The following is a 26,958-nucleotide window of genomic DNA, read 5'->3' on the forward strand; positions in this document are numbered from 1 at the left end:
TCTTAGCAGTATCTGTGTGAGCTCTCGTGGCAAACCCAGTAGACAGGGTATAATGTAATTTTAATGCATGTTTTTCTCTTTAATTATTTTAAAACCACTGCCTCCACTTTTCTTTGACACTGAGTGTTTGCAAATTAAAAGCTTTGTGGGATGAAAATTAAATGATAAGTTACTATAAAAATCTGTTTCAAGAATCTTATGTGTTTCAGGTCCATCTTTAGTTTTTTTACTCCCTGAATGACCCTTACTTATGACAGTGTTTGTCACTATACACTTCTAGTTTTGTTGCCCAGAGAAAATAGCTGAAAAAGTCCTTTTACGATTGTGTTTTTAGTCCTCTGTTCAGATACATAAAAATGTGGCCCTGTAAGTTCTGTGGTACAGTAAAAAAAAAAGGAAACCCAACCCAAATAATTTTGGCAGTTCAAACGCAGAAACTAAAAATAATTTAATCTGCAGTGTGAACATAGTTTCATATTTATACTAGCATCTGGCCTCAGGAATTGAATACTCCATTCTTTAAATAGCTTCACTCTGGCTCTTGAATGCTTTGTGACTAGAACATTACCCTACAGTCATACACCTTGTTTACATATTTCTGTTAAAAGGCAAAAGAACTTACAGTACTTCAAAACATTGGTACAAGCTCCCTCCTCCCCTCTCTCGCCCTGGAAAAGAGAAGTTAAAAAAGAAAAAAAATGAAAGAGTGGTCTGAAAGTGCGTTTTAAATTTAGTTCTCTGTTTGCTGCTGGGTACATATTTTACTGTCATTTGTATGAAAAACTGGAAGAAAAATTTTCCAAAGAAAATGTGTGCCATTCCAGATGCCCAGCAGTAGTCAAACACAAATTTATGTACGCTTTAGTTGTATGTTTGTTTTTAATCTGGCAAATGTCTTTGTCTTTAAAAACACTTTGCCTAGAGACAGTGGATCTTTATTTGTTACCCATATGGTAGAAATAAGGAGGAGGTCCCTGCGAAGGAAAAATATCAGAATAATGTAATAAAAAAGTAACCACTATAAACAGGTGGCTAATGATTAGCTTCTCGCAATCTTTAGGGACAAAGTATCTTTTTATAGTTTTACGATCCTTGCCCAGCCCGACTTCAGGAGGAATTACATTTTCAGAATTAATGTATTTGAAACTTCATCTAAGCTTTACAAATTTAGTAGATCCCTATTTAGTGTCTGTTGGTGAACGTAAGTCCAGCCTAATATTCTTACTGCTATTTTTTCATTCACATGTCTTGAGGTGAACCTAGGAGCAGAAGAGAAAATATCCCATTTTTAAACCTTAATCCAGAATACAGTTGTATGAGTCACTAAAACAAAATCATAGTGGTTTGGCTAAAAAAGGCTTCGTGTCCAAAGGGAACGTTCCTTAAAGTGCTGGCGCCTTTCCCATAGTGTTTCTTGAATGTGTTTTATACGTTGTCTTTGTGCTATTGTAAAATATCAAAGATTAGATGCTGCAGTTTCATGTGTGGGAGGCTGCTGGTATTTCAGTGGACTGGTCAGCTTGAACAGGGCAGGGGGCTTGTCCCCTGAGAGGAGCTCAGCCCCCTCGGCTGCCTATGCTGCTCCTCCCATGGAGCAGCCTTCCAGCTCAGGTAGGGAGAGCATTCCCCTTTCTTGTGGTGACTCTGCAGTGCTGTACCACGGGCTTAGGCTTGCTGCTGTGGAGCTCAGCAACAAACCCTGCAGCAGTGTGAGCGCCAGGGAAATCGGGCCCCGTCTGCCTTTGTGAAAAACTTAGAGAGTGAGTTGTTTTGTTTTGCCTACCCAGCTATTACAGCCCTCAACAGGAAAGAGCCTCTGGGATAATCATCCCACTTGGGTTTTGGGTGGTCAGTGCTTATTTCTGTAGGCTTCGGATTGGCCTGGGACATATGAGAAGGTCATTACCAGGGCCATACTCCACCATGACCTGCAGCTTTGATCCCCTTGTGATGGGGTGAGAAAGAGGTGGTACAAAGCTGGACAGGAGCAGGGGCGAGGACGGCAGGAGATAGTAATAAGGGCCGCTTCTCTACCTTATCACTGTGGGTGTTTTGGTGTGTGGCTCAAGTTTTTTTGTTAGCTTTCCCTGCAGGGAAGGTTGGTGCTCAGTTTTTACTTTATTTTTCAGACCTGGGCCTTCCAACTCACATATACTGAATGTGAACAGTGCAGGATTTAGCCTTTGGTGATTTCAGATACCATGTGATTCCAAGGCACAAAACATGTGATTTATTGGGTAAAGCCTATTTAATATCTTAAAAGCATAGAGTAGGAGATCAGATGTGAGCATAGCGGCCTTAAAATATATTCCCTGACAACATCCTTAAGAATGTTTGGGTCTATATGAAATACACAGGAAATGAGGCCAATTTTGTCCCTGCTATTTTGATGGCAGGGTGTGCAGGAGAGACGGAGAGAGTGTGGACGGGAATTCATGTGTTTGATAACATGAGCCCATCATATTTGCTCAAATGGAATATGAGCATTTTTCACCCTCTGCAGCAGAAACTATTGGTAGTTTCTCTGCCTCTTTTGCGAGACTTTTAACTGATCAGACATATCAGCAAATCCATCTAAGTTAACATGAAAAGTCATTCCCTCATCTCTGGCCAGCTGTGTACAGTGTTTGCACGAAGCAGCACCTTTTTCCCATTTCTGGTGTCTTGGGGGAGCACAGATTGCTGATTCTTAACAACCAGGGGTGAAGAAAGGCTACTATCCTCCATCCTTTTTCCTTCTTTACCTTGTAGCTGAAGTCAGTCTAATAGTAAGAAAAGATTTATATACATTTACTATGAGAATATTTGTTAAGTATTGTTTCTAGAACAGGAGACTTCCATGAACAGTGAAGCAGGAAAGCAGTTGCCAGAAGGACCTGTAATTATTTCTGATCATGGTAATGTCTGACCATTGTCTTCTGCCACACAAATAACATTTTATTTTTTTCCCAAGAATGTCAGACTGCTTAACATATGGCTGGTTTTCTTAAAGAAGCACTTTCTACTTTTTAGGAGAACAATGCAATTAAAGTTCTTATTTGAAGAATAAGAATTTGAAGAATAATTGCTCCTATTCCAACAGTGGTTGGAAATTTTTATTGTCCAGGCAGTAAAAACATATGTGGTGCATTTGTATGAACACATCATTTATACCTTACTGAGCATGTGGCAGATTTCCTACTTAAAGTCATGTAACGTTTCTTGAGCAACAGGTATTTTTAGTGGGGCATGCAGCAAAAGCTTTGCAACTGTTTAGTTGGGAGAAACTTGGAAAATACGCAATGATTGAGTTTTCTCTTGTTTTTCCAATGGTTTCGTTCCTTACGCTTCTTATGGTTGTAGCATCTCCAGCTGGAGGACAAGCTCTCAGGAAACAGGAGCCCTTGGGCCCAGTCCCACAATGTACTGAGTGTCACAGGTGGTACAGGGAATGCTCTAAGCTCAGTGTGGCTGATAGGACACTTCATCACTGAAGGTTATCAAGACATGACTGAATGGGATGGTGATCATAGAAGAAATGGGACTGCAGTTTCCATCTGGGTGCTCCTTTTCTTTCAGAGTGTGTCTGTATGGACTGCATGTAGGACAGTTTTGTGTGTGCCTCCTTTGCCCCAGCTATCCATAAGAATTTCTTACCATCTCCAGTTGTCAGTCGGTTCACTAGCTAGATTGCCCAAGCTAAAATAGGACACAAGGCTCCTAGGAGGTGTAGCTGTGCATTCCCTTTTACCTGATAAAGTGACTCCAGTTGCATGCCAGTGACTGATGGCTCCAAAGCCGGGAAGTCCTCTCTGAACACAGAGACCAGATTTATACCAGAGCGGATCCTCAGTTTCATTTGGTTCTGTAACTTCAGCCAAAATCTGTCTTCAGAGTGGCTTCAAGCTTTCCCTGTTCAAACATACAGGTTTACCTACATAGCTGTCATCAGAAGAAATGCAGTTGCACATAGCAGACTAAAGTTTTCCTTTCAAGGATCAAAATGTTGAGGTGACAGTCACTGCTAGGCACTCTGAAGCTCAGGCCGCCCTCCAGAATGTCTCAAGAGTTAATGTCCTGATGTATCATTCCATGTTGCTGTCTAAGTGCTGTGTAATTCCCACAGAGCTTGTAGACCCAGTGCAGCATTGCTCTGGGGATGTACCTGTCCAGTGTCAGGAATCCACGGAGCAGCAAAGAAGAGCAGCTTCTCCGGCAGTGTTGCTAGACTTGACTGCGAGGTTGGGAGTTTGGGAGAGCATTATTTCGGTCACTGTTTAACTGACAAAGTCACACTGCAGAGCTCGCTGTGGCACACACTGGCTTTAGTGTGAGAAGGTTGGTTATTTGCCCTTCCTCTACTAGTTGTGAGTTCTCCAGATTTTAGCACCCCTTCCCTCTGATTCTGCAGGCTTGAATTGCTGGGGGGCTGCGGCATCCCCAGGCTTGTCCTCGTGCTGGTGCAGGAGGAGGCAGCCCATGGGCCGGGAACAAAATGCTTGGCGTCTCTCAGAAATTCCCGTCTCACTTGCATCTGGTATAAATGCACCCTGCAGTTTATTGAGTTGCTCATCATGAACACTGTGGTTACTGTGCAGTAACTATGCTTTTGCATATTCTGTTCTTCCTGGGCATTGTAGGAATTAGTGCATCAGTTGAGTACTGATGAGACTGATTAGATGAGAGTGAAATGGTACGGGTCATTAAACAAACAAACAACCCCACCTTCATTTTACTGAAAGTACCTATAAATCTCATCAGTTTTCTTCTTTACAGCTAGATGACCGAGGATCTGTGTGAAAGAGCAGGCTGTTATCTTAGGCAACTCAGATTGCTTTAAACGGCTGTGAACTAGTTTTATTGTGCTATCAGTCTATTTCATTTCCAGAAAGTGAAAGTTTGAAGTAGGTCCCGAATCTGGTTTCTCACATGTGAGATCATTTTGCTACCCATGACCTAGAAACCAACAATGAATGTGTAAATTACAGACAAAAAGAAAATTCTGAATTGACTGTAAGGTGAACAGAAATTGAATAATTCCCTGAACTTCAACAGTGAAAAGAAGAAAAGATCACTGAATTCTAAAACAGACTTCAGTATAGACAAAGAAAATGTTATTTTAGTATAGATTAAACTTATGACTAAGATATAGAGGGATTATTGTGTCTGTTTCAGATGTAATTTCATGCCTGAGAATTTACATTGAAGGCAAACTGGTCTGGATCACATTAGCAAAGGCCCTGTTTTGCTGTCAGTTTAATTAAATGGAAACTGCTGGCAAGGAGACCTGAGTAGGTTTATAGAAGCAATACTATTTTCTGTGTTGGAGCAGGGAACTGTTAGGTCTTCCAGTTTGAAAGGGACACAGAAATGAAACCTGTGATTCATTCTTGTTTACAAACTCCTTTCTAGTATACAATGACCTTAGTGATAAATTAGCTGCAATTACATGTTATATGAGGTGGGCTTTACAATAGCTGCAGACTTCATGGTTATGAAAACCATGACCTTTGACAGGGAGGTTAGAACATGAAGTTTTTCCAAACAGTGCCTAGATCTTCAAAAGTATTTGCACTTCCTTCCCTGTTTCATGCGAGTCGATCGACAAGATGTGCGGTGGGTGTTCTGTTTGCTCGCCGCAAGATTGTTGTCAGGCAGAAACCCCCCAACACAAAAAAGCCCGCCCTTCAGGAACATTGATTTATCTGTTAACTGTGGCTGGCATGCTGCCTTTTGGCTTTGATTTCAGAGAGAAACATATTTGGTTACTTTAATAGGCAAAAGCACTGAACCTGACTTGTAGGGGAAAAAATTGTTTTCTTTCCCTTTTTCAGTTCTCTTTATCGTATCCCGATGTTCTGTATCGTAATCGTGCAACAGTTCCAAGCTGAAGTAAAGAAAAGTAGAACTGGATGTCAGGCTCCATCAACCTCGTTATTTCAGAGCCAGCTTTTCTGGGTGACTCAGTGGGACTGAAAATGCGTGTTTATGCCAGTTAATAGCCACCCTGTGACACCAGCTCAGATGATATCAAATGCCTTTTTGTTCTCGAGAATTGTTCACATCACCTATTTATATCTCCTCTTTTTATTTATATTTGGGTTTATCTTAAAAATTTTTGCTGAGCTGGAGTTGACTTGCCTCTTTCTCCCAGATCTGTTTATTCATCTTTTTTGCTTCTTTCAGACATACTGAAATGGAAGGTGTTTTTTTTTAACTTCATTCTTTGACTAAGGAAATTCAGGTCTTACCTATTTTCAGATACTTCTCCAAGTTATGATGTCACAGTGTGCGAGAGTAAAACTTGATTGTTTGAGAAAGTAAGGTTTTAAAACAATAATTCTATAATTTATTCTGTATGTATATACAAACAGATGATTACATAGATGACTACACAGTCATCTCAGGTGAAACTGCACATATCTGTGTGTGTATATACATGCAACTGTATGTGCTGCTGAGCTCTGGTATCCATAAAGCACTTGACCAAAAGAGTGTATTTATGAAAGACTTAACATTCTTCACATAAGTATCAAAAGTAATAAAATACTTTGTTCGAGACCTACAAAGATCAAAAGAGAAAGAAAGGAGAAAAAGAGCTTTCAAAAAACCTCTGTAATAGCAGCAAGAAAAACAGAACAAGGAGATTATCGGGAGACCTCTGTCCCTGTGAATGCAATGGTTTTTTTGAGTGAAGCTGTAGGAGGAGGAATCCATGTTATAATATTAACTTCAGTTGTGCTGTAGCCCAGTGCCTCCAGTGAGCACAAAGCTCTGCATGGCTGGAAGGTTGGTGAAGATGAGATTTGGAGAACAGTTGTGTAAATGCAGGTGAGGGGAAGGAAGAAACTCTTGAGCCACCACCAGTGCTTTTCCCTCTCCCAGTAGCACAATGTAGCCCATCCCAGCACACTTTGTGGTGTTTCCCTGTGCTGTGAGGAGGGCACATGTGCTTATCTCTGCTCTGTCCTCTGTCTCAGCGGGGTGATGATCTCCCAGGGCTCAACTCCCAATGGCAGTTGCTTAGCAATAATTAAAATTAAACCAACAAGCAGCAAACTCCCTTCATATCCAGGGGCTGTCCATCAAAGCTGCCCCCCAGTTTGCATTTATAGGTGGTCCTGGGGGTAGAAAGCATCAGTTAGTTTTGGTCCTGACTGTGATGAGGTAAGAAGTGCAAAGAGCTAGGGGAGGAGCTAGAAAATTATTTTGTGTCAATAAGTAGCAAAATATCCAACAAGCTGGAACAAAAAATGCTTGGTTGGCTTTGCTTCCACAGCAAGGAGGGACTTCAGTTGTCCCTTCCAGTCTGGCTCCCTGTTGCCCTGGACCCAATGGCTGCAGTGCAGACCCATCCTTTGTACTACGGAGCTGCGGGATTCCTCAGTGGAGCCCTGCCAGTTGTGTTAGAAAGCTGTAAGGAAGCAGAATCTTTCTGGAGGAGGTGACTTTCAAGGCAACCAGAAAGGAGAAAAGGCTTTCCCAGTTGTAGTGGTGGTAAGGCTCAAAGCCGGTAAAAAATTTCAGTCTCAAGAAAGCAAAATGAAATTCTTTAGCAGCTAGTTTATTTTAGTTTCTCTTCTCTTGTTCTGCTTCGTGACAAAACTTCAAATAATTATGTTGATTTATGATTACAGGTATTTTAAAGCTGTAGTATGCTGAAACGAGGCAATGCCAGCTTATTGTTTCTGGCCCTATCCAATTATACAATTGAGTTTAGGCATGTAATAATGTTACAACAGAAATATCCATCATGATGGATTGAATTTCATGAAGTACAACATGAGAATATTTATAGCTCCATTCTTAAAGCCACTTTTGAGTCAGAATACGCCTCCCTCGCATTTAAAAAAAGGAGAAAATCTGGAACTTTTTTCAGTCCATCCCCAAACCTACCACAACCCATTGCCTATATGGGGAGGGGGCTGTAGGTTGATAGTAAGCAGAGGATGATAGAATAGTGTAATTATTTCCGCTAGAAAATGAGGATCCGGCATTATTTGTACAGTAACACAAAAGTCATTATTTGGCTATGCCACTGTAATGAAACAATAAAGATCATACTTAATTTAAGTATCATCTCCAAAGAGACTTCTTGCTCTACCATTTTAACTGTTAAAACAAATTTAAATTGCTGGTCTAGTTTCCCAGTGTTTTTTAGTGAGCGGAGTGGACAAAACCTCCCCTCCTCCCAGCTCTGTTTAAATGTAGACCTTTGGCATTCCAGAAATCTGACCTTGTTTGTAGGGAATGGCTCATTTTTCTATAATGTAATATGAAGCACTCTTGTGTTTTGATTCCATGAACTAGAGAGTTTAATGTTCCAGCTTGCCATGATAAGGATATGATCTGGTTGAGATAGAAACACTAAAGGAAATTAGCTATTGTACTGTTCTTTAACATATTGTTTGCCTAGCAGTTTCATTTAGAATCATTTAGAATAATCTTGGAGTACCTTTTTTAAAGGATTCTTTTTTTTTTTTCCCTTTTCCTTTTTTTTTTTTTTTTTTTTTTTTTTTTTTTTTTTTTTTTTTTGTGGTTGGCCCAGATAAAAAGTGAGGCTTTAAGATATTTCTCCTAAAATAAATGTGAGGCCGCCTCATTTATAGTCAGCATGCCTTGATTACTTGCAGACATGCTGGAAATTTACATGCGCTTTTCTCCATTATAAAACACTGATCTGTTCAGATCATTAGCTCCCTCATGACTAGAGTTTGGCAGCAAGCCAAGGCAGGCTAAATCTGTAGCTGTAAATCGTGAGCTGAAATAGCAGAAAGTGGATTTGTAACTTAAAAAGTGTAAACAGTTTGGAAAATGAAGTAATTTTAGAGTATGATTGATTGCCTTAAGATTGCACTTTAAATTAGCCCAGGGTCTCCGCTGCAGATATAGGCACTAACTGCTCATTATATATTTTCACTTTTCTTTGGAACAATGCATTGTTGGTAGGCTTCGAAACAATGTATGCTTCTCCTGGAGTGACCTTTGAGGAAATGAATAGTTTTATTGTGTGTCCATTACTTTGCCTGAAACAACATTTTTGAGTTATTAATTTGCTGTGGTCTATAAATAAAGGAATCAAAATGCAAAGCAGCTGTATTATGCTGCATATAGTTCATCAAACTTGTGCTCAAACACGACCGTTTGAGATGGATAATGCACTGTATAAATAATTTTTTTTTTCCCCTCTGAAAAATAAGTAATGTTTTTTGTAGCCTGTAGCTTCTGGAGATTGGTCCTTGAATCCCGTAGAAGCAAAAATTATTATTTTTAGTGCAAACAATTGGTGAATGTTCTGAGAGACTGGCACAGTGCATTCACCTTTTCAAGGACCCTGTTTCACTTAACTGTGTAGTTGAGAGTTAGAAATGCACTGGCAGTGTGTCTGGAATAAGAAAAGTGGGAGTTGTGTGGTCAGCACTGTTATTCTCTCATCTCCATGTGGATCCCATGTGTGTTGGTGATCTCAGCACCATTCTGGGATAGGAGCAGTCCATACAGCACCCTGGTTGAGAGGAATAAGTGGAGGGTAATCCATAAGGCTGTTGAAGGAAGAAGCGTGTGCCATGTAATGTCTGCTGTCTTGTAAGCTCTGGCTGTTTGCAGATGGTGGCTGAAACCGTTTGCTGCCCTTTCCCAAAGAGATATAAATCCATCGATAATGTTCCTGCCTACACGGGCAGCGGGATATCTGGAGTCACAAAGGTCTCTGGTGGAACAGCACCACCTCCGTGTAACTTCGTGGGTGTGGGCACGTAACTTACATGTATGTACTGAGCATATCCATTGTGTGCAGCCGGGACTGCTGCCTGCTGCCCTCGCGTGCTTCGACCCTGCTAGAAATTTGGAATGTAAAGCTATTAAATTGGCATTAGCGGTGGTTACTAATCACAGTAAACAGTTGTGACTGCTTGAAAAGAGTACATAATAAAAACTCTTGCAATTTTGTATCAGAGTGTGTTTCTCATCTTTCTCCTTGTCCTAGATTTGGTGTCTAGCATTCGGTAGATACGTGGCTCTGCTTTGTCATTCTTCTGGAAACTCCTTTCCCAGAGAGTATTTTTTCCCAGTGTTATCACCCCTCCTTGATCTTCTTTCCTTTCTCCCTCCACGTTTGAAATGAAGATTTTGCACTTCAGAAAGAGGAATGGCTGAGAGGTCTGAGCACAGGTCTGGGAGCCAGGACCTGCTGAGTGCTGAGCTCAGTGACTCATTCAGTGGCCTTAAGCAAGTCAGAACATCTCCTGTGAGGTTATTTCATATGTAAAACAGGGGAAATAATACTTATCTATCTACCTGCCTCATAGGAATACCCTGAGGACTAATTAGCGTCCATTAAGTACTTTGAAATAGACAGTGCTATCTATTATTAGAGCAGATTCCAGACTAGTAGATAGTGTGTTAGGATTGTTTTCTACTTGGGAGCCTTGCTCTCTGCTGGGTGTGGGACCGAAGCCCATCGGGAGCAGAGCACAAGCCGCCTGGTGTTTTCTGGCTCTGCCGGGCCCTTCCTGTTCAGATTTTGCTGGAGACTTGTTGCTCTCACCCAAAACTTGGAAAGAGAGTTTGCCTAGAGAAAAGAGTGGGAGGATACTTACTTGTTCTCCTCAGCTCATAGGCATAACTTGTCCCGAAATCCTTTCTCGCCCTGCCTCCACCTGAGGCCTTTTCAGATAATTCAGGTAGCATGGCTTCTCCGCTTTTCCAGGAATGGTTTCCTGGTCCTGCAGAAGAGGAAGAGAAATCCTGTAGTTCTCAGGAGGGCTGTGGGGCTGGGCTGGTAGATTCCCATCACAGGAAGCCCTTTCTTATTCAAAAAGCCATTTCTCTTTCTTGAAGAGCAAATGCTTCTATTCTTTTCCTTCACTGGATAACAGACTCCTCTGTAAAGTCCTTAGAAGGCAAAATCTAATTTTGGGTATAGGATACTAAACTCTGCAGGTGTGTGTCTGCTGAAGTCTGGGAGCCTTTTCATCATCATAACAAGGAGGGTTGTCATCTGACCGGCAGCTCCTTTTGTTCTTGGTGCATCTTCTCTCACCATATACTTTTGTACCTCTCTTAGAGATGCCATAATAATCTAGTTCAAAGGACCCAGCCCTGTTCTCACTGAAGCCCACAAGCCTGGTCTTTCTACCAGTGAGACTAGGACTCAGTCCAAATTCACTGGAGAGGAGCTTTATTTCTCTCCATTTGCTCCTCACACGTCTCTCAGACCATGAGTAATTTGCAGCGAGACGGGAAAGCCTGTGTGAAATTTTCCAAGGGAATTTTCTCCATTTTAATAACGTTAATGAAATTGCTTAACACTTCATCAGCTTTTTCAGTGTATGTTGCTGGGATTTTGATGCATTCTGCTTTTTTCTTCAGTACCAGAAGACGCTTACCTTAGAAATGGGACTGGGGGCTCGTATGAGCATTTGGACCCACAATTTGAACCTCAGTGCTGCAGAAACCTTTTTGGCACAGGTATTGGTAGATACCATTTTGAGGAGGTTCTCTGCACCTCCTCTTGTGCCTGCAGGAAGGGGTAGGAATCCAGAGCAATTGTCCCACAAGCTCTCACATGCCTGCGACTGATTCTTTTTCCACAGAAATGAGGATGTGCCAAGGAAGGACCTGGTGATACAATCTTGGTCACACAGGAAGGCCTTGGCATTGCTGAACTTCAGCACAGTTGGCTTGTCCATCTCATCCTGTATATCACTCTGGTTTTGGTCTGTGTATCCTAGACTGGGGAGCATGCTAGCTCCCTTTTCCTTTAGACCTCCTTCCTATTCCTCCTTTTCAGCTTGAGTCTGCTTTGTTGTGATGCAGAACAGGATTAAATGGGCAACCACAGACTTACTCATATACCTGTAACAGCTTTTAAAGCTACATTTGGGTTGTTTTTCAGAGCGGAGGTTTGGGGGTTATTTGGTGCAACATGAGAAGTTGAGTTAATTGATGAGAGTTCCCAAGTGCCTGGGGGAGAGTGATGCAGGGCAGGTGGGTCCGTGGCCTGGTTTTGGCAACTCCCCCGTGGCCTTTCCTCCTGATAGTCTTCATGCTGAGTTTCATCTTGTCACTGGGAAGGAGGGGAACCTGAATAAAGTTCTGTTGGGGAACAAATATGTGCTACATTGGGATGAGCTAGAGGACAGGAAATTCTTGGAAAAAATATATATAACACTAGCATTTTTGTTTGGTTTCTTTTTAAAGAAATGGCATCATGCTAATTCTAATTCTTTACCGCTCGTGGATTTAAACATTATTACACTGCAGATGATAACACAAGTTTATCTGTAAAATTCTTTAACTGTGGTTTTTATTTCCCAGCTTGACTTCTTTTTCTCTCCTTGTCTTTGATTGGCTTCCAAAAAAGTTATTAACATGTTGCAAAACAAATACAAGGGGCCACTGAAGCTTATTAAAAATGGTTTCTTTTGTTCATATCTGGCAGTTGACAAATTGTCTTTTGCTCTATCTTATCTGCTCCCGTGTGAAAGGTTACATGAGAAAATGGCTGCAAATAAATTGCTATTGAATGTTGTTGAAGACTAAGCATACAAGCTTCTCTATTAAGGACCTCTTTTAAAGCTCTCTATTCAGACTCCCCCCTGCATGTCTCTCTAACACTTGTCTGTTATATTATGTTTGGCACAGAAGGAAACATTAAATAGAAAAGCAACGTCTGACTGTGGTGTTTCTAGACCCTATTATCCCTCTGTCAAATGTCCACATGAGAAGGGTACAGTTTTTGTTCATATTGATGATAATTTTTGAAGGTTTTACTAACTGTCTTCAGAGTGAAATGCTAGAAACAAGCGAAATTGAAAACCATATTTTTGCAGCTTTGGAAATCTTAACTTAGTGTAATGAGACGCACTCAGTAAAATGTAATTATTCTCACTTCTCCATGTGTCAAAGAAATCAGCAGTATGGTTAGGGAGCGGAGGGTTACAGTGAGCTTGTTATTTTTATACAGAGCCAGATACTGCTTGTGTGTAGTAAATTGTAAATAGTAGATAATGCAGTTTTTATGTGTACTAAATACCCTGCCAGAATTAACGGGGTTGTTACTTCATTAAGGGTTTCAAAGAGGGCATAAACGTCAAAAGCAGAGCTCAACTGTTTAAATCACTGGACCATTTCCACCCTCCACCCCTCGTGTCACAGCTCTGGGACCGGCAGCTTCTGCCGTTGCTATTTCGAGGAGGGCGCAGTTCCTCCGAATTTTCAGAATGATAGTGAAAGAGATACCAAAATAAGGCTTTTGACTCATACTTTTGGGTGCAATGGAAAATGAAGGCGGTTGATTCTGCCGCATGGAAGAGGTGGTGAAACAGTCCCTTATAAGTTAAACTGCATTTGCTTCTCATTTGTCTTTGAATGGTGTGAGCTGTGGAGCTGAAAGAGAGACGACAGAAGACCTGGTTGCTCTAATACTAAGCCCAGTAACTCAGTTTAACTCTCAGTGACTTTCCACTTCTTTTCAGTTTTTCATGCCTTAGAATTTTCCCACACAAGTATGGATTCGTCATGGGCCTCTCCAGCACAGAAGGCAAATAACAAACCACAAATTTAAAATTCATCAGTCCAGAGAATATCTTGGGAAAAAAACAGTTCAGTCCTGAGTGCTGGACTGGGGAAGCTGTTACGTCTTTGAGCTCGTTGTTCCAGCAGTTAATTATCATCGCTGTACAAATGCGTGCCCCTTTCTTGCCAGGGGCTCTAGTTGCATGTTTCTCTGCAAGAGTGGAGTTTCTCATTCTCCAGTATTTTCTCTGTGCAGTGCTACACTTCAGAAGGGTAGACCAAGACACATAATCATAGAAGTAGTAATACAGATAATGAGAAGGTGCTGTAGCGTAAGTTACTGGATGTGACCCCCTCCCCATCACAAAGGTGCTGTAGGGAATGTGTAACTTCAGCCTCAGCAGCAGTGGAAGTACTTGTGTTTGTAGCATAACCCCCATGCTCAAGTATCTGGAGGATCAGGCTTTATGTGTAAGTACTGAAGCGTAGTTCAGTGGTATGTTGGATGGTGTTCAGAGATTGCTGAAAACGGTGCATTAAATAGCACTTTGAATTGCAAAGTGCTGGTTCAGTTTTGTCTATGAGAATGATAACACTTATTATCTGATTGTTCCCTGTGCAAATCTCACCTCAGGAAAAATTAAATTATGTTTGAATTCAGCTAAAGCAAAGTATATCATTATTTCCTTTCGTTATTAAAAGGGATTTTTACTGTTTGTTTGTTAAAACTGAAGCAGCTGCCATGTTAGAGCCTTAGATGATTTAAAAGCAAATACAGAGGCAGAGCCATTTACAGTACAATTGGCTTGTTTAATGTGATTTAATTCCTCTTCTTGGCTTCGTCATATTACCAAATTATGTTTTCAGCTCCCCTCCCCTTTTTAATTCTTTCTTCTTTTTGTTATCAGCAGAATTGAAGCTGCTTATCAGTAACCACGACAACCAGGATAAATACTTGTTTTAAAGCTGATGCACATTCAACCTGAATGGTCCACATGACCCAGAACATTCAAGAGGACAGGCAGCATGTGCTCCCTTCTACAATCAATCTCCCCCTTCCCCCATCTCCATCTGCTTTAGAAAGCTAATAGGGCAGTTTAAAAACCTTTTGTATCTGAGTGGTTTTCTGTAGCCATCCGAGGCTGTTTGGACATGGGCTGTCCCACGCCTCTGACCTGAGGAGTAAGGAAAGAAGGAAATTTTGGGAGGCAGGGAGACGATTTCACAGCCCAGCACTGAACTTGGCCACATCCCCATCATCATCTTGCTTTCCTCGCGCTCCTCCAGCCGTCATCACAGCAGTCACCAGCGTCCAGCAGGAGGGTGCTGCTCTGAAAACCTTTCCTGAAGGGGAAAGATATTCCCAGCTGGGCAGCAGCTAAATAAAATGAAGGAGTGACTGGAAACATGCAGGACAGGGGAAATGGTTGTGGTAGGAGAGAAGCCTCAACATGGACCAGGCTGGTCTGTCCCCTGTCTCTGGTGGAGGCAGGCTGGCTGGCTGGCGTGGCCAGAGGCAGTCACTTCTCTTCCAAGGAAACTTAGGCATCTCTCACTTACCCAGAAATCCCCCAACAAGAATTTCTGCTCTCTGCCTTGCTCTCTAAGTTGCTTGATGCTGTAGAATAAATCCTTTAAGCTCTCTCTGTCTCAGTTTCTCTCTCTGTGTAATGGGGATAATAATTTTTACTCATCTCCATAAAGCAGTTTGAGGCCTGTGGATGGAAGGGTTATATAAAAGCTGGAAATGACGATTGTCAGTCACTCTTCTTTTGAGTCTAGAAACACCTCATAAGGTTTATGAGGCACTTCCTAAAGCACAGGAGGATCTTGGGAGCGGGGGATTGAAGCTGCAGTTACGAGGAGCTGAATATAGGATTAGGGTTTGAAAAAGGATGTGGAATGCCTGGTTGGAAACTTTTTCAGTATTAAATTTCTTTCGACTTTTTCAAAAATTGGATTTATGATTTGAATTTAAAGTGATTTAGCGAGATAAATATTATAGAAGATTTGATTATGCAGACATACTTGTCAGTCATCGATCATCATACCTGGTTCTGTCCCCATTAAGTAGGAGTAGAACAACTCAGATCCAAATAACTGAGTGTAAAATGTTCTTCAACCATGTGCTTTAAGTACATTTTAGATGGTGCTGTCTTTTTTCTTTTTTTAATGACTGTATTGCTGTTCGGTTGAACAGTAGTTTCAATCTCCAGCAGATTTGTGAATATTCTCTTTCTTTCAAATGTTAAACTAATCTTAGGAATTCTTTGAACGGCTGATGCTCTGCTGGCACTGTGACAGAAAACGGAGGGCTGGGGAAGTGGCACAAAATTCTGAGAATTAGCTCTGTCTCCTCCTTAAAAGGGGAGAAATATCTGACACATGCAGAAAGACTGCACATTTTATTCTCAGTATTGGCAGAAATGGCTTTTGCCTTTTGATCAGTTTGAAAGCAAAATCAGGCAGGCAAACGTCCATGTCAGAATTACAGGCAACTTGTTAACATCATCATTATCTGGTAAACATAAATGTAATCACTGTGTTCCCGTATCCTGCAACACGTTGCCTTTGTTCTTGATTGCATTAGCATTCAAATAGAGGGGGGTTCTCAAAGCAAGGATGAGTAGAACGGGTCCTGCCAATAAAGCGGAATCCCTGTTGTGTCAATAATTCACCCAAATTTATTTAAACCCAAACCCACAGATTTCCTGTCCCATCTCATGTGGCTAAATCATTACTGTATTTGCATTTATCTGTGAGAGAAATATGATTCTTAGATTAATATTTTTAGGTCTTGTGATTAATTAGCCAGCTGAGGCACATCAAGGGGCTTTACTAGAGCGAATAAAGACCGTGGGAATGAAAAGGCAGAGTGGATTGGAAGAGCTGCATCTGAGAAGTCTTCCCTAACCACTGGAGAAGAGAGTGGATTGGTGTGCTGGAGCATGCACTGTGATGATGATGCAGCTACCTGAGCTCCTCAGCTGTTGCTCCTCTTTCACAGCAGCCTGGTGCAAAGGGACATGGATTCCTACTGCGGTTCTCAGCTTTGTATCTGCACAAAGAATTCAGTGTGAGAAGTGGTCAGGCAGGGAGCCAGGCAGAATTCTGCCATGAAGGTTACTTCACTGGGAGAGCTATCCTTTCTTGCATGGCATTACCCAGAGGTGTAGGTGATGACTGCTGTTGCTTCTTAGCCATCTGCAGTTACCTGGGTGATTTGGAGGTGTTTGACAGATTATATCTGAGTTTTGACATGGGAAGGTGTTCTCATTGCATCATTCCTCTTAAAGATCATAAAAAAACCAGTTTCTTCTTCCTCCTTATAGTTGCTCTTTCATTGTTCTGCTGTTTATGTTGTTTTGGGACTTCTTGAGGGGTTCAGGTTTTTTAGGTGGTTGTGTGATAAATTTGTTTCTGTCTGCTGGAAACTGTGCTATTTCCCTTTGGGTTTGTATCAGAATGGGCAGCTCTGAGCTGTGCAGAGCCTGTCTGACCTGCAGTCGTTGGTTTTGTAGGGTCTTTGCCTCATCTACACACCTGTGTTCCTTTGCCAGAGGAGTAGAACAAGAGATCTCAAGAGCTGGAAGAGCCAAAGACCATTGTTACAGATGAGATCAACCTCTTTTATTTTGATGGCAAATGTATCAGCTGTGAGGGGATATTCTAACACGTATTTGGAGCACCATTTTAGCATAGGGCAGACTGTTACTTAGGTAGAATTCATTTCACTCACTTAATTTGATCTGCAAGTTAAACTTTTAGACTAAGCTGGTTGTCATTGATGGAGTAGTAGTAGCTCCAGAGAATGAGTCAATCCATGTCTTAGAAAACACCAGGCTGAAAACAGATCTCTGACTACAGAGAGATCTGCACAACTGTTGTAGATCAAAACTATGTTATTAGATTAAATGAATCCCATCATGTGTGCTCCACTGGATTGCTGGGGGTCTTGGGAGGGCAGTGACACCTGAACAATGCACTGCAGTACTCAGGAAACTTCCCATGTGGGGAGTCACACCATGTTCATTCAGCACAGCTAACCTTGCCATTCCCAGTCCCTCCAAACATCCAGATGTATCCTCCATTACCTCTGTGTCTGCTGCATGTTGATGGTGTGGTCAAAGCCATGCATACAAGCAATGATAAAGGAATTATGATATGTGACTCCTCCAGGACACCCCCTTAGTGACTGAGGGCAATGAAAGGAGGCAGAGTAGCGAGGGCAGCGTGCGGGAGAGGAGCCTGATGGACAGAGCCCTGCAACTTCCTTCATTTTCGCTCTGTATTCCAAATAACTCCCTTGCTCAATTTGCTACCCACACACCAAAGCATTGTCCCATTTTATCTGGTTCCCCTGATACTTCCATTGCTTATCTTATGAAGATCTGTGTCAACATTTATCAAAACAAATGGCAAGCCTGGGACCTTTTAAGTAGTTTTTTTAGTTAATAAAACCAATCTTCTACTTCTGTTATGTTAAAAGTACATTATCTTTTTATTACAAACTCTCTACAGCTCTGTCTGTTTTCCTTCTTGGCAATTTCATGACTGCTCCAGTTGATTGCTGTATGGAGAATTACAAAATCATTAAGGGTGGGGTTTTACCAGCTGACTTACAGTACAAGCCATTTCTCAAAATAACCACAACAGTGCAATACTGATGTGTAATTTACGTCACAGTATGTTTTTATGAAATAGTTTGTGGCTTATTCATTTAGATTTAGAACTGAATATCTCTTCTCTCGCTTTTTAATCAAGCTTGCTTTCTTTTTTCTTTTTTTTTTTTTTTACTTTTTAATATTTTCCACTCCAAGGCTTGGCTTGCCTCCAACTTACCAGCTACAGTGAGGAGGAAAAAATTGATTTTTTTTTTCTTTTCCCTGCAGTTTAACTGCAAGTGTGTTTTCCCCTTTGATGTATACATTTGTGTTAACTGCCTCAGAAGAGATGGTAGATTTGTGGTAGAATATATTGCACAAAGGTAGAGCAGAGAATTGATAAAAGAGATGCAAAAGTTTGGAATTTCAAACCATACCAAGCAAGTGAGGCTATTCAACCTCCTGCTCTAGTACATTTCCTTTATAAAAATTACTTTCTGTATAATGCCTTGTAATTAGAACAGGAAATCATTGAGTAACTGTAAGAAGAAAAAGAGCACTTAAACTGAAAAGAAATTTACCTTCTGAGAAATTATATGCACAATTTTTTTTTTTCTTGAATTTTTTTTTCCCCTTCCCCTTACCAGGTTGGTAATGACAGTAACAGATGTACAGACCCTTATCTGTATCATTGTTCTGCTTGCGTTTTTGGGGGGGGGGGGGGGGGGGGGGGGGGGGGGGAAATCGTTTTCACAAATACAAAAAATGAATGGACAGAAAATGGGAAAAGCCTAATTGCAAAAAATATTCTGTGTCACAACAGAGTAGCAATTAAATTGAAACTTCAATATAATTATCAATAACAGTCGAGCCTGGAAGGGTGCCAGGCGCGTAAAGTTGGTGCTCAGCCTTTATGTGGTTGCTAGGAGCACGGTGAAAAGTATAAAGCTTAGAGAAAGGAATGTCTAATGTAATAAAGTAACAGAAGGTAGCATAAATCATTGTGAGAGCAGTTCATATTGACATTATTTTACTTAAATTGGGTCGAAACTAGACATTTAGTCTTACAAGAGGTACAAATTCATATTTCTTCTGCAGGAATAACTCTGTGCTTTCTGGGAAGAAGTGGAGTGTGCTTTCCTAGCACCAGCCTCGTACATATTTGGAATCTTTTAAGCAAAAATCTTTAAATGTTTGTTTCTGTTGGCATCCAAATGCATTTGCACTAATACGATTAAAAGAACTAAAGGGCAAAATACTTGGCAGCTTTTGCAGTTGAGGTAATTAGGTACAGGAAGGAACATGCATAGTTTTTCCATCAAGCTCTATAAAATCCTGGTGTGAAGGTCTTTTTAAAGAAAAAAATGCTTACTGATGTTGAGGGTAGATTATGGCAGTTAGCAATAACATTATAGGCTGATGTTTCTGAAACAAGCAAACAAAAAGCCTGTTACGGTTTTGTATTTCTCTTCTCTCTCCCTAAATATTTCTGGCTCTAGATGGATTTGTTAGGAATTCATGCTTTTAGCAGGCTTTTCTTTTTTTTTTTTTTTTCTTTTGGGGCATTTAATTGTCTTGCCTTACGTATTAAAAATGGTTGTGCTGATTTGAAAAGTCAGTTCTTGCATAGATTCATTGTGTTTGGCATTTCATGCATCTCTTACTTACAAAGACAACTTGAAGAACATGTAATCCAACATAAATGCCAGGCTGTGCCAAATCCCAGCTCTCTTTACCCCTCACAAAGGGAACTGTTGGATTACATCTATGCATATATAGGCAGTGCTCGGAAGGCAGGGATGGAACCTTGCTTCCTAATTACAGTTTCTCTGTTTTCAGCTTGAAATATAAAAATAAATGAAAAATTGACGTTGGAGGGGGTTATTAAACCACACAATTATGATATAAGCGTGGGATTAGAGTAATTTCAGTTGAGCTTTACAAGCAGCATACTGTAGGTATTATCTTTTACCATGTTCTGTCTGTTGAAGCTAAAATGAGATTCAGAAATACAGCATCTCCATTCCCTAATATCTCAGTTAAATACTTCTAGAAATTATGTTGGTTTTTTTCTTAATTTTAAAGGAATGTGATCCACATTTTGAGCTCTGCTTCTCCTAAGAGTAAACTCTTTCTGATCATATCTATGAAAAATACTCGACAATGTTCACTAAGGCCACCATTAAATGGCAAATACTAGGTTTTGCTGGAAGAAAAAAATAGTTCTTCTTTGGGCTTGCATTTTATTAGGAGTTGGTCTACTTTGATTTCTCTTTTTTCATGAGGGCGTGGTTGAGGAATAAAGTCTTTGTTCCAGGAACACTCTGTTTGTCTTTCACTAAACAAATCTTCGGTTTATTCAGCCTTTGTTCATTCTTAGATGTATCTATTGAACTGGAGTGAAAAAGGAAAAAAAAAATACTCACTGGAGTTGCACAAGCATGTATAAAAGTGATCCTGTAAAAAATTACTTGATTTTAATTTATGCCAGGGGTTTGAGTTTAAGTCGTCAGTTGTCAGGGGTACAAAGGTTGTGTGATTCTGTGCGGGGACTTACAGCACATTTGTCTAGAAACTAATGGTTTACTACAAAGGCACGTGGGACATACATTTATATATACCCTGTTTAAAAAGCTGACCACATCCTGGCATAAGAAAAGTGCTGTCAGATCGACAGATTCAGCTCACCGCTATCTACACAAAGGTATAAAGTAGTAATAACTGTCAGGCAGGCATACTCTCGAAGGAGCTAAAGGACGGATCATGTGCTTGTTAATTCCTAGAACAGTTTTCCTGATCTGATTTTTAGAGTTTCCTAATAAAGAAGAGAGAGCCTTATTCCCAGGAGCAGTGGGCTCAATCATGCTGTTGTGTAGGCTTATGGGATACTTGTTGAAACGAAGAAAATCCTGACCACATCCTTATTGACCAGAAGAGGGTTTAGGGCCATAAATTTTATTTTCCTAGAAAAGTAATGTCAGTGCTGTTTACCAAAATGTGTTACTCTTACTCTTTTTTTTTCTTTGTTTGTTTGTTGGTTAGTTTGTTTTACAAAAATTGTTTTATGTCCCCACCTGCATCAGAATGGTGGGGAGAGTTTTGAGTTTTTAAAAGGGATGACTTTCAGCAGCTGTGCTTGTAAAAACTACTTTGCAAGTGTGTCTGCTGTGTTGATTTTTTTTTTTTGTGCATTGCATTCATCTGCAGTGATGACATTCTAGGTGATATATCTGCTTCCAGAGACTTCTTAAAATTTAGCCTTTTATGTGTCAACATTTCCATTGCCTCACACGAATCTAGATGAGTTGTGCCGTCGTATTTAGTTGGGGAGAACTGATGTGACATTTCTCTCAATGTCTGAAGTGATTTTTACTTTAAGGGTAAGAATGATGATTTCGGGATGGGTAATAGGATTAAATAGTAGACCTTTTGTCTCTGGGAGAAGAAATAGCTTAGTTATTCAGTAATCAGAGCACAGCAGAAAAGGTAAAGTGAATGTTCTTGCTTTGTCTTCATTGGCATACTTGGAAAGACATGCTCTGAGGAGATAAATGAGCATAAGAAGAAGTGCTGTTCAGTACTGGCTGCATACCTGCAAATGAGAAATTTTTCATGTTTACATCTCTGGTTAGGTTTTTTTGCTCTTGAGTTTCCTGCTGGTTATTATATGATGACACTTGATTGTGATATTGCAAAATCTGCTGCCTTTACACATAATGTCATCTAAAACCTGGAGGAATGGAAAGGTCTGAGCTCTAGATTGCTTTACATTCTGAGCCCACATTTCGGCAGTACAAGCTGTTCTAAAATTCATTTGCTCATTATGCTCTGTAGGTGTTTTATTGAGTCCTGCTGCATTTGCAGTTAATGTGAGGAAAGTTACTTCCACCTGTTGGGGTTTAGCAGCAATGACCAGGTCAGACCAGCCCACCTCCCTGGCCAAGGGGCCCCTTGGTAGTACCAGTACTGGGTACTTCAAAGCAGAGTTAGTAGTTGTATGCTGTGGGGCTTGTATATTATTATTTTTTAAAGATGTTAGCTGCTGTAAACATGAGTGCAGTAAAGCTGTATGGGGAACTGAGTGAAAATGACAGATAATATTTCTATCAAAGCAGCCAAGTTGGCAAAGTATGGAGAACACTTCTGCAGAGCAGTGTTTTCTTGCTCATCCAGGTAGTCCTTGTGAGTAAGCATGGGAGAACTGAACAGAAAGCTAGAAAAAAAAAAAGCTGATTTAATAAACTTGCTTTAAGTTTCTATTTTTAACCTTCGAATTTCTATTTTTAAACTTTCTTTCCAAACCGTGCTATAAAAGATAGGCCTTGAGAAAAAACTGAACCGTGGGCTATGCTTTTTCTGAGATACTTGAGTTACAGCTCTTGTTTTTTATTTTTCTGACATACTAAGCATGTGTTGTTTTGTTTTTTTTTCTTGTTTTTTCAGGTGAGGATGACGAAGATTCAAACCTGCTGATTCTCAGCTACCCCCAGTACTGTCGATACCGTTCCATGTTAAAGCGCATTCAGGACAAACCTTCGTCCATACTAACAGACCAGTTTGTTTTAGCCCTTGGAGGCATTGCAGTAACAAGCAAGAACCCCCAAATCTTCTATTGTCGGGATACGTTTGATCACCCCACCCTCATAGAAAATGAAAGTATATGTGATGAGTTTGGTAAGTCATGTTACAGCTCTTTTCCACGTCTCTCAAGTAAAGACACGTCTTTTTAAGTGTCCACTGATTTCCAAAGGGAAGATGTGATTCTTTTGAAGTGAACTAGGATTGAAATGTTAAATACCAAATGTGCTCTTTCCTCTCTGAGACTTAAGGCTTCTAGCCACTGGTGATCTCAGTGTTGCAACTTGAGTTCATCACAAAGGCATGTTACATGGGTACAACACAATTACTTGGTATGAGTGAAAGCATACCTTGTCTGGGTTTGAAATTTGCCTACCTTAACTATTCAGCTGTAGCCTGTGTCTTTCCAGAAGCTTTACCAAGTGTGTTGGGTTTTTTTGAAGTCATTATTGGTGCAATTTGCTAAAAAACACAAAATAGGAAAGGGTCCCTGCGCGTCCAGTTGGTGTTGCAGAGCACTCACCAGCCATGCGTATGCTCCCAGGGCCCTGTTCAAATGTCAGCTGTAACTGGTGTGTTTCAGAGAGAACTGCAAGATTTGACACCTGATAGCAGCCAGGTGATTTCACACGCTTTGTTTTTGGTGTCAGATCGACCCAAGGGCAGAGGATGTGCTGTGAATGTGTGGCAGAGTGCACGCTGTGTAGACACCCAGGGTAACTCTAGTGATGGGTGCAGCGTGGTTTCGTTAGCAGTGTACCCATGCTGTGAGAATGAAGTTTTATTACCCATATCACCTGATGGAGGAGCACTGCAGCTAATGCTAGAAAAGTCTGTTTGCATAGTGGTGGGTACACCTTTGCATGGGAGACCCCTTACATCTCTGCAAGGAAGCTCTTGTGGTCTCTTAGAGGGCAAATTTCTGATTATGCATTAAACGTATAATAATGAGAATGAAAGGGAAGGGTTTCAGTGATTCCTGTGATGGGAGAGTCATCTCCCTGTTTTTCCAAACTCAAGTATGCTGGCTTTGAGCTTGGTGCCCAGTTCAGGCCTTGTTGTGTTGGCAGAGAAGCACTGACCCAAACTGTGTCATTGGGGCATTTTGTAAGATGGTGCTCCTGTGCTGCTCTACTACTCCATTCCCAGCAGGCAGATGAGATCTTTCCTCACATGGTGTTGCCACTGGAGCACATGACTGCTGGGAGTAGGTTTAGTTTTGTGCTGTCAAGCTTTTTCAGGATCAGGCCCAAACTGTCAAGTCTGCTCACACTCACACAAAACATTACAGGCTTTGAATGAACCACGAATAAAAGTGTTGCTTGCTCTTAGGGGGTGGGGGCGGGGAAAAAAATGAATGAAATGCCCTGGAAGTTTGGTCCAATAAACACAATAGTATCATGTTGATTTTTATTTACTCTGAGCTCCAGCTCAGAATATAAAGTTCAGTTTTAATTGACTCTCCTTTTTATATGGGAAAGGTTATTTTAGGCTTGAAGGCGTTTGATGAGCCTACCATCTGCTTTCTGTGGAGTATTTTGTTCAGGGTCATTCCTTGATTACAGGTTTGTTGAAATAGTTGGATCCATAATGTAAGTGTATCATGGATTATTAGTAATAGATGAATCAAAGAGATGTGGAGTGATGCAGAAACTACGCTTAGTGAACCATAGCAAGTGCTTTGTTCAGTCTCTGAAAGCAAACTATGCCGTTCTCTTGACCTTTGCAAGGCAATTATCTCATTATCAAACCAGAGCTACAGAAACCTTAGCCATAGAAATGAATAATATGTATTCAAAATTTAGTTTGGTTTAAGAAGCAAATTTTTTTAAAATCCCTATTAAAAACAAAAAACAAAATCAAAACAAAAAACCCCCACAAAACTACTGTTTAAAAGTATTTGTTATTAAAATAATGATGTGGTAAAACTTGCAAACCCTACTGTGTTAAGAAGAAAAAACTGGCCAATGTGTGGTTCCATATCTGTATTGCAAAATGTATGGTGTCAGTTATGCTACCTTTGTTGAAGACAACAGGCAAAATACTATTTTATCCATTTCCTTGCTGGCAGGAAAACAAAATGTACAACACTTTGTTATACAAACAGTTTGCATTGATACCATGTAGATTGATGTCACATGTGGAAAGTGATGACTGGTAAGGCTAAACAGAGGCAGGGTGGGACAGTAGATAAATGGATTGCTCTAAGGTATTTATCAGTCAAATCTGAGGGGATACCAGATTACAGAAGTGTGAGTAAAATTCTGAAAAGGTGTCTGTAAGGAGATCCAGTACACATTTAATTTGAAGGTTATTTTTTACCTTACAAGTGAAAGAAGGCTGCAGAAGGAACAAGATAGGAGTGTGTGTTTCACCATTGCCTGAAATTCTTCCAGCTCTGAAGTGAATACAAAATTTGGGAAGTACAGTCTATTGATGTCTTTATGTGGGAAACACTGGTTTCTGATATGGATGCCAGGTCTTCTTTAGAAACCTTGCTGCTGATGAAAGTGTTTCAAGTTCTTTGCACGTCGGAGTACTGTGCAGCAGATACAGCATCTCACAAGTGAGACACCAGAAACACCTTTACAAAGAGCCCCAGCTGTTGTCCTTGTTAGGCACTTTTCATAGAGAGAAATGTTTTTTCCAGGAAATAGTCTCTTTACTTTCATTATAGATTTATAACACAGACTGTTTTGTTCATCTCTGACTTCTCATACTTCCCTGCCTATTTTCCCCTCTTCTGTAGGGTTTAAGAAAAAAAAAAAAAAAGGCAGGAAATGAGGAAGAAAAATTAAGTTTTCTTGACAATAAGTAATGCTGTTTTGGTGTGTGACTTTTTAAAGTAGAAGGTGTATGTAGATGCTGTCTGTGAGCTCCCACATATACGGCTGGAAGAGATGCTGTGATGCTTTGGGCGGTCCCAGGTGGATGTTCTCCATGTTTCCATAAAACTTCTGTAAGGCTCAGGCTGTGCTAAGCTTCCCCTCCAGCTTCAGCCTGGGCCACCACAACCACTGCTGCTGCTGACACCACATCTGCCTGTGGCTGCTTGTGTCCTGCCTGTGTGCTGCTGTATGGCACATGCCCCAGGGGTTTGGGCAGGAATATTTGGGACCAATTTTCTTACACAGTCCTTTTCTGATTCTCCTCTGCCTTGGTTCAGAGTGCTACCACATCCCATCTAGGGGGCTACTTGGAGCTGAGGAATCAGCTCAGCAGCTGGAAGGTTCAAACATTTGCAGCCTGCCAGGGAAGGACTTGCTCTCCATTTACAGAGGAAAGACTGCCGGGAGTGGGAAGCCTCCGGCTCCCCATCTTGTTGATACAACTGCCTTGGAGGGTTCCCCTCCAGAATGCTAATAGGCTCAAAGGCTTGCTTCTGTTCAGAAAGCAGAAGACATAAACCATGCTTGGATGTCTTGATGGCCCAAGTTCATGGCTGTGACCGCAGTCAGAGGGTACACATATTCGCCTCCTGAAACAAGAGCAATTAGAGGTCCTCACTAGCGTGAAGCAGTCCAGGTGGATAATGAAATGAACATGAACAATGAAAATGAACAATTCGTTTCTCTTCAGCTGAAGATATTTTTCAAAATCCTTTTCATCTATCAGCTGCTTGGGTTACTGTTACTGAATAACTTCTGTAAATTCATGTAATTTACTGGCATCTGCTGTGTGGCCATACATGCTGCAAGAGAGAAGGAATGAAAAAAACAAGGTTCCTAATAATTTTCATTATAGACCAAAGAGCTCTAGCTGGAGGCAAAGCTGCCTGTGAGTGTTCAGAAGGTCTATCTGAAGGTCACTGGGCATAAATCAGTGTGCACTTGTTGCTAGAGCAGCACATGTCCTCTATGTTTGCTTGTCTGAGGAAGGTGACTTGTCCTGCCAGGCTTGTGACAGCTTCATGATGTGGAGTGGCTTCCAAGGCACATTGGTGAGTGGATTCTTCGTGATCCTGCTGTGGGCTGTGTTGCCAAATGCACATGGGCCCTACAACACACAGATGTGTCTGTCAGCCCAACCTCCACTTTCTTCAGGCTTGGGGTCTCACAGGGCAGCAGCAGGAACAGGAGGGCAGCTTAGAATCAGGAAGTTCAGGTGCTTGGGTGATGGTGGATTTCTACGGCTCCATCAGCTTCACCAGGTGAAAATCTCTCATAGAGAGATTTGTCATGGTGCTTTGCTACATAAATGTTATAAATCCTGCCTGCTTAAGATGAATCAGAAGTCTCTCTTTCATTTTGTGAGCACAGGGTTGCTTTTTCTATAAACA

The 26,958-nt window shown here is 41.0% G+C and overlaps 1 protein-coding gene across 2 annotated transcripts in view; it reads left to right on the forward strand.

Annotated features, from left to right (window-relative positions):
• ARID5B (AT-rich interaction domain 5B) overlaps nucleotides 1-26,958 on the forward strand; it is a 117,046-nt gene that overhangs the window by 23,822 nt on the left and 66,266 nt on the right. For both annotated transcript variants that reach the window (XM_027896453.1, XM_027896452.1), the window contains one exon: nucleotides 22,545-22,775. In XM_027896453.1, coding sequence (XP_027752254.1) covers nucleotides 22,545-22,775 — 231 coding nt within the window. The remainder of the gene's footprint in view (nucleotides 1-22,544; nucleotides 22,776-26,958) is intronic.

Source organism: Empidonax traillii, unplaced genomic scaffold (genome assembly GCF_003031625.1).
Source record: "Empidonax traillii isolate 1590-97213 ecotype Southwest subspecies unplaced genomic scaffold, ASM303162v1 scaffold498:size1131258, whole genome shotgun sequence".
NCBI lineage: Eukaryota > Metazoa > Chordata > Aves > Passeriformes > Tyrannidae > Empidonax > Empidonax traillii.